This window comes from Hylaeus volcanicus, chromosome 3, assembly GCF_026283585.1.
Source record: "Hylaeus volcanicus isolate JK05 chromosome 3, UHH_iyHylVolc1.0_haploid, whole genome shotgun sequence".
Taxonomy (NCBI): domain Eukaryota; kingdom Metazoa; phylum Arthropoda; class Insecta; order Hymenoptera; family Colletidae; genus Hylaeus; species Hylaeus volcanicus.
Window position 1 is genome coordinate 4,872,483 of NC_071978.1, and position 12,430 is coordinate 4,884,912.

Sequence of the window (12,430 nt, forward strand, 5' to 3'; positions counted from 1 at the left end):
TGAGTAGTCTGAAGCTCGTTGAGCGAGTGGTTTTGACTGAGGTCCTGGGTAACGTCAAGCGCTTTTAATGTATGGTTTGAACTGATGTCTTGAGTAGTCTGAAGCTCGTTGAACGATTGGTTTTGACTGAGGTCCTGGGTAACCTCAAGCGCTTTGAATGAGGACTCCTCCTCACTGCTGAGGCGTATGGTTGCGCAACCGAGGATCAAGTCTTCTACGCCATGTATACTGTTGTTCAAATAGGAAGTATCTGTGACCTGATTGGGACTTTGGGGCACGGAGTCTGGGCATATGCCGCTGCTGCTCTTGGTGCTGAGGCTGCTGGTGAGACTTTGGAAACTGCTGGCCGAGGACAGAGACTCTGGAGCCGAGTAGGTGACCGATCCAACGTCGGCGAACTCTCGGGCGAACCGGACCTTCACCTCATGCTCTGCTGTTTTTTGTAGTGAATTGTCGCTGACGCTCTGCTGGGCAGAAGAGAATGTAATTAATTAAAGTTGAAGTTGGTTCCGTTTACATGATTTAAAAATATTAATGGTTAAGGTTTCAGGAGTAAGTGATGAACGTGGAATAAATCTCCAAGATTGAACTATTAACCCACATTGGTTAACAAGAATCTACACCGACCTTTGCGCTACTACAAGTGTACAGAAATTGCAAGTATTCTTTTCAACCGACCGTCACAGAAATTAACAAAAGAATCCGCAAATGGCACTTATCCTGATCAACATACTATCCTACTTAACTGGAAATAGACACAAATCTCAATCATGGTGTATCGGTACCACTGGAAATCAGTTTGCAATCATTCAGCACCATACCTCACGTCGATAAACACAATTCTATGCTGAGGTCTACACTATTCCAATCCTACACCAGTCACAACTGTTGCTCCGAACTCATGAACATAGAAATGAACATAGTATACTCTACAAATTTCTACAAACTCTCTTCAATCCTCAAACGTCGAGAACTACGCAGAAATGGGCAAGTCGCAGGCAATAACGCATAGAGTCTGACGCAAAATACCGGTGGCGTAGGCGACAACGTCCTTGTTGGTATCGCGGCAGCGCGATGCAGCAGCTTATTGATATATTCCATTTCCCGTGGACACGTAGAGTTCACTGTGCGTGTCTAGCGACCAGTTCGTCGTCCACTGAAGCGAATCAGCTGACGCCTAAGCGAACCTCGCGGATTTCTTTCAGAAATTGCGCAACTGTTGCTGTTCGCTGCGACTAATAATAAAATATAGGGGCAGGGAGCGCGAAGGATTTTGTTTTGCTGGATCTTGCGCCAGTCTCGAGCGAGTATCCATGCCAAGAACAGTTATGAGCGAACCGGTGCTCGTCTAGTCGAGGCAAAAACTTGCACGAAGAATCGTCGACACTGTTATGTGGTCTCAGCGCGACGCAACAAGTCACCGTGGTAATTTGCAGGAGACACCCTGGATATCTCGACAGTTTGTACAGATTTTCTAATTCTATTCCCGTTTTTAGATCTATTTTAATCCCAATCTGGTTAATTATAATTATAATCTGTTAATCTTACTGTGTTTGTTTTTACTTCGCGTACGTTTGATAAAGACCATCTCAAGGCGAATTTCTAAATTGGGCATCCCTATCTTACTAAATTGAGTTTCGAAATAGTGACCTTTAATCTCGTGCATCGAGTCTCGCGGGGAAGATTCGCGCCTCACCTTACGTAAACCACTGATTTCAAGAGAATCTTTAGTCTATCGATCGTTGAGCACTTGGTGCTTAGTGTGAATGTAAAACGAAGCGTTTCGGAGCGATTCAAAGTAGAGTTTGGACTACTTGTCGACTCTTTTTATATTCGAACACTTCAGTGATTCAAATATTCCACAAATATGATCGGAGTGTTTTACACGTATGATAAACATTTAAATCGTATGATGTGGACTATATAAATCAAGTTCTTCAAATTCATTATTCTTATTTAAGCTACCATATTCGACTACACTGTTTGAATAGCGGCACTTGAATACTGAAACATTGCTTTGTTCGTAACACTTGCGCGCCTATAAAATATACTAAGCTTAATTTTATTCGGATAGTCTCAGCCCTAATTCAAAGCGATTTATTACGAGATTACCTTGCGGACAAAGTTCCCCATGACTTCCCAAAGGACCTCCACTTTCGGCTGTCACTGACGGGCCGATACGAAACCATATTTACACGCGGGTTCATGGAACCCCACGTCGTGAACTTTCTCACTTCCCCACCTATGCATCCTCGCCCCTGACACGCTTATTTTCGACCATACCGAAACATCTTTCGTTTGCCATTCACCCCTTTCCGCTTTTGTGTATCTTTTTCCCGCCCGTTTCTTCTCATTTTTACAGCCGTCGGTTTGCTCCAGTTTCCCCGTTGAACAAGCTCCTCGGACGGAACCGATTGTTTTTAAAAAGGGGGGCCATTGTTCACTTTATCGCAATCAATGCGGAGTGTTTCCCCGGAATAATTGTGAAGTTTTGTTAACCTTGGAGTTAAAATGGAACTCCACTTTATTAGAAAATAAAGTGGATTAATTTCCTAGTAACGTACAATTTTAATAGACCTCCAAGAGGCATGGCCTTGATTCGAGGCGGCGCCTCTTAGACAGAATTCACCGTATACTGGCCTACTTTGCCTGATCAAATTTGGTATGGTGACTTTTTTCAAGTGGGGACATCGATGCCAAATTTGTCAAGAAACCTCAAGAAGAACACTTTTACACAGGGTACGCCGTGCAATATTGACAACTATTTTTTAAACCGAAATCGAAAACTTCATGTGTTCTAAACTAACACCAGGAAAGTTCTACGCCAACGTTGTTTTTCTCTGTAGGAAACAAACGCATTTAGAAAGTAGAACATGTAAACCACACAGTAATTCCGTACGCTAACCGCCGCATGCGTGCAAGCTTCTATGTACTTACGCTGGTCTCCTCGTTTCGCGAAATGCAATATTGTTCTATGAATGTTAATTAAATTTTGTACGCAGAATTCTCCTTATGATATAATAGAATTATTTTACCATTTTTCGGAAAGCAAGAATCAAACTTGACACTCATCAAATTTATCTAAATTGTGAGATCCACGCGTTTACTGAATATATTCAGTTGATGTGCTCGTAGTGCATAACGTCGTACATATGCTAGCGTTTCGGTGTGGCAATTAACGCGCTAATGACTGTTTTATCCCTGCATAGCAATTAAGGCGCCTTTCAAACGCACGAAACTGATTGACATCATACTGTAAACAGCCGAACGCGAATACCGTATGTAAGTGAACAAGTGCAACGAAACCAGGGATGGATCTACCATAAAACTATAAGATACTATTCGAATGACGATTTGACTCCTTTGGTAGGGTTGAACAATTTCATAATAATAATTTTCTTTTCGTAATTCTCATTTCAGAAAAGGAAAGAGCTCGATATAATTAGCTCCCATGCCTTGATTAGTCTAGATCCGTCACTGAGCGAAACAAAGGAGCAGGCGTGCATTGTTTACCTACGACATTTTTCAAACGCGAAAAGCAGCTGGTAACAAAAGAAGCTCATCCCACACTCTCGTAAGCGTACCACGAGTAACTTCGATTATGGACTCGCGGGCAATCGATCGAAGTAGGTATAGAAACATCCGTAGACATTTAAAGAGAAACATTTTCGAGCGCGTTATGTGATAAATAAAACCGTCATTTAAATATTATGAGTTGATCTCTACGCAGAGATTTATTCGTCACCTCTTATTCGAATCGAAATCTGTTCATATCTGGGTAAAAACACAGTGTCGATGCTTCACTCCTGGAGCACCACGAATTATAAGGACATTTCCGCGAACCGTGACGACTATACCGTGCGCTTTTACTTGTTAATGTGCGGTATAAACTGAACGCGTTCACTCGAGCAAACCGTATCCGAGGCATTCAAGCGAACGAAGCGATGCGATCAGAAACGATTCACTTCGAAACTCGAGAAGCTCGCGCTCTCCTTATTCGGAGCGTTCTTGACATCATCGAGACCACAACACTCGCATTCGCATGAGTCATTCCCATCTGGCCGCGATGACAGGGAAAAAGAGTAAGTGGGCGAAGTGATACCTCTCACAGGGGTGTGTCTCTCTCATCCCCTGTGCTCTCTTAACCTGTCTTAAGCATCGCGAACACGACTCGTATAGACAGTGGCGGATCAAGACTTATTGGAGTTATTTCCTTTTACTTCTCTGACGTACTTAACAAAAAGCGAATGATGTTAAAAAATGTCGACAATCTTCAAGACCAAGAAAGGTTGTCCTATACTTCTGAATAGTGATTCAATTATAAACTGAAGAAATAAAGGAGACCCTTGGGGCAGAGATGGGCAAAATTTTTTCTTTGGAAAATGTTCTAAAGACGAAACGAGACAAACATATCGGCAAACTTCAGATTTATTCGAAGCCTAGGGTTTTGCCCATCAGTGCCTTGGGGGGCCTCCAACGTAGATGCTTCCTTAGATCCGCCCCTGCGTACAGATATCATCCTGACTCTGCTCAGTTCCATTCGATCCGACATAAGAACGAAAAAACCTTATGTCTGGGTCGACAGGTACCAACACCCACGCAGTCTGTTCGTCTCCACGATAGATTCCCCAGAAAGACCACGGCACTCACCGAAGGTGACGATCAACGGAAGATATCTCTGGCAGAAATTCTAATATTAGCGCAGCGCATTCTCCAGTCGATACTCTAGACATCCACCACTACCACTGGCTGGCACGCGCGACAGAGACGGAATATAAGTGTGAGTATGCGTGTGTGCACGCGACGAAGCTTGCGCTACTGGGAAAACGCTGCACGGCGTCTCACCTCACCTTTGGAAAGAACGATTTCGCAATCCCGTGACCAGGCGTCGCGGTTAGACGGCGTCGAACGTGAACCGTAAATCTATGCCGCAAAGTAAGACAACCGGCAATGTGAGAGTCATCGCCACCGTTCTGCTACGATAATACGCGTACTAACACTTGCTATGCCCTACTGTTCTAACGCCGAACCGCGCACACGCCGCACAGGGCATTATGCTACGGAGATCACCAACTATGGAAGTGGTGGGATACGACGATTCGAGGCACGTCAGAGGTGCGACCGGCGTGGCGCTATCTGGAGTGACACGTGGATACTCGTTAATCTCAGGCTCGAATACTCTGCTGGTAAATTGAGCTTCGATCGAGAGAAATTGAATTTTAATCCGTTCGTATCCGAGAGCATTTGGTATGAAGTAATGGTGTACAAAGCTTGAGCCTTAGGGATCTTTAGCTCAAACTATATTTGGCTTCTGAAATTAATTCTATCATTAGTGAACGCTACTAGAGTCCCAACTGTATCTACTTTGATGTGAGAAATCGTAAAATTGTCATAAACAGATTGCACATAGGCTATATATTACTGCTTTAAAACCGTAATTGGATTAAATCACGCGGTAGGAGGCCGAGGCTCAACCTTCAAAGCTGAGTCCTCAAAGCTTGCGTATAATGCTAGTCTTCAAGGCTAGTGGGTTATAGTATTTGTGGCTTGAAACTTGGCTCGAGCTTCCCAGTCCATCTCAACACATTGTCAACAGGGGTCATTGACAATAGAGGTATTTAAAACACCTGAAAACTGTATGTATAAAATTAATATAAATTTCTACTTTTCAGATTAAAAGCAACTATTCTTTATGCGTGAAAGTTGTGTAGAACATATCTGTACAATATCTGAATTAAAGATATAAAACTACTACACAGTTTTAGACGAGTATCTTTAATGAAAACTTTTAGTTACGTTAATTTCGATTTTATGTAGATGTAATGCCATTACTTCTAACGATATGTATCCTGTAAATAGTGAATAATGAATATATTTTTCAAGTTATCCTTATTAAATCGACACTTTCTCTCGAGTGGAGATAGTGACGCGGTTAGAAGTAGTTAGAGCGCGATCGAGCTCTATGTATGGTAGATAAGATTAACTCGACAGAGGAGATTGCCAAACACTTGCAATCTAATGTGTTTTAAGTAGCTGTTTGTAGGAGATCATTAGAAATGATTTTTAATATACTTTCTCCGAACTTCGTTGCACAATAATCCGTTATAACGCGATTAAAGTATAAATTTACGAAACAGATACGCGAATAAAATTCATAGACGCGTATGTCTATAAAGAATGAAAAATGATATACTTACAAAAAGATCGCGTCTTTCATCGATATATATTACGCAATTTCCGTAAACAGAAACGGGAATGCGTTTTTTCTTTAGTATTGCATAGAACCGGTTCAACGGATAAACCAGGTTTTCTTTCGTGGGCGCGAAAAATGGAAAATCTTTTTACGAACGGGTTCCTCGTCCTGTAGATCGAATGGTAAATAACTGTACTCTCCTTAATTTATTATTCCGCCTGCGTGACGGATATTAGGATATCTACGAATACGTAAGGGTCTACAGTTATGCAGTGTCTCATCTAAGGTATTACAATTCGTTTCCTCAGCGATTGTTACGTGTAGCTCCGAGTTTTAAAAAAACGATAAATAATTTTGTTACCATTTGCGGTGTCTCTCTCTTCGAGGAGACATCTAATTTTCTTCGTGACAAAATATGTAATTTCATGAAATTTACGCGAGTGTGCATATCCTTTTCGTACGTCAAAGAAATGCTCCCGCACGAGAAGCGAAACTTATTTTGGTTTCAAGGTGCTTCTGGAGATTCAGGGTTTATTTATAGGGATCCTCCGGCTGTTAGCGACTGTTAGCAATAAAAACAAGAGAAAAGACCCAACAGGGAGGGGGAAGGGCATTGGTAGAAGATAAAAACGACGAATATGCGAATAACATTAAGGTGTCTTGTAAAACAGTATTTATACAAAATTTTGTTCCTCGTCGAGGAATACTGCCTGCAGCTTCGATACTCCTGGCGTTCAAGTAAGTTAAGGACAGATAATATCTTGAATGTATAGATACCTTGCAACGAGGAGGTTGCAGAGGAGGTGAATTATGAAGGGATGCCGTGATTTCTCGAAGCACAACCCTGGTGCCTTCTCGAACTGAACCACTGATACTCCTTGGGTTCGACATCCCGGCGATGCAAATCAAACTTTTCCCAGATGCGTTGTTTGGTTCATCAAACGTGCTCGTTGCTGCACTATCGTCGAATACAAATCCAGAATTCACGTTGATCGGTGAAACGTTTCGCACACAGAGGCCACTTAAAATTTATCGGTGTAGGCATTCACACTCTCTTCTACGACGCTGGGAACAAAGAGACGATTTGCTTCGAGCATGCATTCATGGCAAGTTTCACAATCACTTCGGGTCACGTTTAATCGTGTGGGTTTGGAGTAATATCAGGACGCGTGTATAACTGAAGAAACCTCGTCGAAATAACGCGAATAGGTTCCACGATACCGCCAACGTTACGATGTTTAGCATGCAACCGCTTTCTTAACGGCCGTATCTGGCGTTTGACAACTTGAATGCGAAGAAACCAGCCAATCGCAGCGTTTCTCGACGAAACGTTGTGGCGCTAGTGTGCTGTTTTCGCGGTTGGTAATATCGATTCCGACGTTCGATCGGTCATCGACCATAGCACACTGGCGCCCAGTGATGGACACTCGTAGGATTTTTCCTTCGAGGAATTCCTTTCTGCGCATGCGTACGCTGACGTCACAGCTACATGTCGTCTGCTACCATACATGTATCCGAACCGCCAGAGAAGGTGTATTTAAGGGGCCTGTGCAATTTTCCCGCGTTTTTAACGGACAAATTAAGTACAAGAGTGTTAGTGTTCCTGAGTGTAATATTAGGGAAAATTAAAAAAAAAATGGATAATGAACCGCAGCCGTCCACGTCAAGAATCATCGAGGAAAAGAAGAGGACATTATATTTTGTTCCTTACTGGGATCCAATGGTACCCTAAATTCTAAGTAAGTGTATACAGCAGTGAGGACTGCAACGCTCGCTCCAATGCGCATGATCAGGAAAAATCCCACGAATGTCCATCACTGCTGGCGCCTCGTAGGCAGAGTTGCCAGAATTGCCGCAATTTTCGCACATACGTGTTTTCATTTATTTAATATTTTTTGTACATATACAACGAGAAACAAAAGTTTCAATAGAAATTCAAAATCACCCGGCGGGCCGCGTGTTGGCCAGGACTGATTTGGACGCCAGTTTACGTTACATAAAGTAGTAATAAAATATTATAAAAATGAATTGAATGTAAACTTCGCGGCCACAACGTTTCAGGTCGCGCATGCGCAAATATGGCGGTAAATCTGGCACTTGGATCATTCGTCGAACGAACGCGCCTAGACTCGAATGTGATCGATATTTTGTGAACCTCGTCACTGTATTATTTAAACATGACAGTACGTGTAATGACAGAACTCTTCAATTCAATTTTAAGATTTACAAATGTTTATTGTCAAATTTTTCATACAAATGTGTATAAATCACCGCGTCACTACGTGCATGGCAGTGTACATGGATCACGAAGATTCAATCTTATTCAATAATTAGTAGTCTTATACTTCGCATTCACATTCATCCCCTCGCACCCTCTCAGCTATTTTTTTTCATTTTTTTTCTATGCTTATTATTAGTACCTCACAATGTACATATACATAAAAATACATTCACCCAGCTCAATAACGCATTGTTATAATACGTTGCGTTAAGATAAAGCGAGTTATATAAAAGAATACTATTCACAATGTTCTCCTTGTAACTAATAAAAACAGTTTGTTTTAAGGACACTTTTCGCAGGCACTAATGTTATCTGGATTTGTGATAATAGTAAAGATTATTCATTATTAATTCATCCTAACATATTAATATAATTCAACAAGTTTCACTGCAGGGGTATAATCACAGAACTTAGCCATAGGCTTCTATGTAAGTTTACGTTTCTTCACACAAGGCACTTGTTCTTTAAACGTCTACGATAAAACAAGTAATATTAAATAGATTCTGTGCCACTTTGGGCACTATAGAAAATGGTTAACACCTTGTACTGTAAGTCTTATTATTACAAATAGAAGTACCATTGTGCGAAACAATGGATTTAAATGGGAAGCACCGTATTATTTACGATAATATACAGTATATACTGTCGTTATCGTGCACTAATGCAATCCCGTACTTACTACCGCATGTGCGATTTTACACAAGGCAGGACAGTTTGAAGCATTTACATGATATTTCCTAGTAGACATATACACTACCGTGTCTAATTAAAATCATTCACCAGCAGTTAATAAACAAAACACTCCACGTTAAAGGATGAAGTGTTTGTCATTATTTAATTATGTATACGGATGTAACTGTGGTGGAGGATGCGATGGTGAGGTTGAATTCTTTTGACTACTAGATGGTGGAGTTAAGAGACCACTTTCATTTGGGCTCTGTCTACCAGATTCAGTGTTCGAATCGGATTCGTTTACATCACCAGAAGGGACTTCATCCCCTAATCGTTGCTGTGCCCTTTCTAACATATTCAAATCGACTACATGAGTTTGTATACGATGCGATTCGTCCATTACTATATTAGGGACTGTTGCCCTGAGTCCAGATCCAGAATGAGACTCTACAGGTGGTATTGCGGATCTTAAAAGGAACTGAGAACCTTCTTCTGCTGCTGTTATTGCAAATGGTGTAATCCATTTGACACATGCTGCAAGTTGATCCCATGGAATGCGTGATACTCTCAAAGCACATTCCCTTCCTTGTGTATGATAGATGGCTGCTGCTGCAATGTGACTATAGGAGAACTTCAAACTTCCTTCATCTAAAGTAGCCAGATCTATCAATTGAGCTGCTTGGGAATATTGTAAACCCCCATATTGAGGATAAATAAAAGCATTTGGCCTTGACCAATCACCCGATTCAATTTGCATATAAATATTAAGCCAACCAGGAGCAGTGATGGGAGATAAACTCCATCCAAGGCCTTTTAAAATTACTAATTCCTTCCCTAAAATTTCTTCCTCTGTGCATGCGCCATCAGTTACATATGCAAACTCAGCTATTTTAGGTGGATATATTTCTTCAACCTATAAACAAAAATCAGTTTCATTAAATTAATTGATTAATTTAAATATAATATAAAAGAAACTGAAACAAAGTACAAACCTTGGCAGCTATAAAAAGACAGGTGATGCCTATTAATTGCAACTGATTTTTGGGTACATTTTGATGTATGGACAAATATCTGTCTATGTAATCCATTGCAAGATAATAAGTTTCTCTATGTAGCTTGTATACTTCGCAAACTTCAATTAACCAGTCCAACAAAATTGCCCGCATTCGTGGTTGTAATGTTGGATGCCTTTGAAACAATTGTGGATTCCTCTGGGTAATGGTCTTTTGATCTCCCAAGCACATGAGAGACCAGACCTGAGAACCATCAGCCCAAGAAAATGAAGGCAATGGACTTGGCCTGTTTGTTACATTTGTAGAAGATGAAGGAGTTAAAAAACAGGTAGCACTTCGTAGTTCAGACCATGTGGCTGGCTCTTGTTGCTCCTTCAATGGAGACACTTGATGTGGTGTACATGAATTTTCTAATGAATGTACTGTATGACATGATTCTGTGTATGATGCATTTGACAATGCCGGTACTTTACTAGGCGGATACACATTTTCAGAATCCTCAGAGATTTCTGTTGTACGCCTTTTGCGTTTTAAAGATTGTGTTACCACTTTGCCCCCTTGCAAGTAAGTCTGTGACTTCTTTCCCTGTAAACTGTATAGACAAAAAAGAAAGAACTTTTTATTTTTGTCATCCCAGTACTTCTAAATATTCATTTAAATTGAATAAACCGAATGTAATGTTATTACATAGTAGATGAAAGGCACTTTTGGAGTATAATAGAGAAGTACGTCATAGAACGTATAATATTTTTTTTAGAACCATACACGTCATACAGATACTTTACAAAGTAACACAGCTACTCATAAATATCTCACAAAACAATAAATTAAAAATTTCTACGCATATTATTGGTATAATATTCGTAGAACTCTTGAGAAGTGAGTACAAATTAAAAAAGGTTATACACGCATATTTCAGCATTTTTTTCGGAATCAAGAATTGCAGCAACTCGCTCAGATCAATGAAATCTATTCTAAATAACTTGAAAATACTCGTACTAAAATAACAAGGAAAACTAACGGAATTTCACGGCCAAATGAAAAGTCGTTCACTCACCTCGTCTGTGGCATCTTGCTGCAGAATTGTCGACGTGTTCAGAAAATATTTCGAACGGTAACGGGCGTTTTTAATTTGAACACAAATTGACTGATGGTTCGATTGAACGTCCCACGAATTTTTACAAAATACGCACGAGAATTTTCCCAGGAAAACGCCGAAAAGTAAAAGAGCGCGCGAAACTTACACGCACCCGATCGCCATCATGCACGTATACTTGGCTGCCTTTGATTCGATATTTTATATAATAACTTTTCACCCGCGACGAGTTCCGTTGCACAAATATTCCTTCGAGTCCTTTCTAAAATTATTTCAAGCCTCGTGGTATCACAGAACGATAAATCTTCGGAAAAATAAGGGACGTGGAAGTCGAAGCGCGGGAGACCAGCGCGCGAAACGATGACCAACCCCTGCTTGCAATCTGGCACTGTCACGCCCTCTATATGTATACCATAACCTCAAAGGGGGAAAAAAATTCCAAATTTCCGCTCAACACCTTCTTCGAAGTCCAATTACTTAATTCCCGTGGGTAAACACCATTACTTTCACGGACACGAGTCGAAATTAAGGACTATGCAAACATGGTGCTGCATTGGCGTCCTATGACAGACGCTTGGTTGTCCAGACACTTTTCCGTAGTAAAATCTCGTGGAAATCCGTATAAATCACAGTCCTTTAACCAGGGGAGTCGTGTTTTACCCTGGCGATGCGATACATTCGTTTCAAAACCCAAAATACATCATTTAGACGATGCATAAATCCGAGGAGTTGCGGCACCCACGCGTACTGCGCATCTGTGTTTCCCGCTCGATTATACCGCGAATTTTTCAGGGAAACACACGAAAATATGATCACACTTTAACACACGGTGCACAGGTCGAGTAGAACAGGCTTACAAACGCGTGAAAACATGCATGTGCACACAGAATAATGCTTTTCAAACGAGAACTGTCGTTTATGAATTACTTTCGCGGGAACGCCAAACCTGTGGTCACCGGCCGTGTATACGCGGCGCTGCTGTGCTATCCACGCGCGTTTCCTATTGGCCGTTACGAGAAACACAGCTGGCGCTCAGCTGATCTGTCGTAACGCACACCAATGCGTTACTATGCACGCATGCACTTACGCCCGTGACCACGCGGGAAATGTGCGCGCGTAAATTGTTAACCGCGATCGGGAACCATGGAAATAAAAACAAGACCGCCCTGCCACGT

At 41.3% G+C, this 12,430-nt stretch overlaps 2 protein-coding genes and 1 long non-coding RNA gene across 5 annotated transcripts in view; 1 reads left to right on the top strand and 2 right to left on the bottom strand.

Annotated features, from left to right (window-relative positions):
* LOC128873467 (uncharacterized) overlaps positions 1-7,468 on the bottom strand; it is a 10,429-nt gene extending 2,961 nt beyond the window's left edge. The window contains exons 1-2 of the mRNA XM_054117071.1: positions 6,971-7,468; positions 166-464 (exon numbers count right to left, since the gene is read on the bottom strand). Coding sequence (XP_053973046.1) covers positions 166-464; positions 6,971-7,084 — 413 coding nt within the window. The 5' untranslated portion in view covers positions 7,085-7,468. The remainder of the gene's footprint in view (positions 1-165; positions 465-6,970) is intronic.
* Positions 1,048-5,885, top strand: LOC128873468 (uncharacterized). Of its 3 annotated transcripts, none has more exons than XR_008456426.1 (4): positions 1,048-1,459; positions 2,576-3,626; positions 4,586-5,614; positions 5,673-5,885. It is a non-coding gene; the product is annotated as an uncharacterized LOC128873468 (long non-coding RNA). The 3 variants fall into 3 exon arrangements; XR_008456425.1 differs by having other exon boundaries at positions 2,576-2,739; positions 3,210-3,626; positions 4,586-5,882; XR_008456424.1 differs by having other exon boundaries at positions 4,586-5,885.
* Positions 7,469-8,272: 804 nt separating the features above from the next.
* Positions 8,273-12,211, bottom strand: LOC128873197 (G1/S-specific cyclin-E1). Its single transcript, XM_054116582.1, has 3 exons — positions 11,217-12,211; positions 10,139-10,751; positions 8,273-10,059 (listed from the first exon to the last, which is right to left on the bottom strand). Exons 1-3 carry the CDS (start codon positions 11,228-11,230, stop codon positions 9,313-9,315), a joined length of 1,374 nt encoding a protein of 457 aa, XP_053972557.1. The 5' UTR covers positions 11,231-12,211; the 3' UTR covers positions 8,273-9,312.
* Positions 12,212-12,430: the final 219 nt, after the last annotated feature.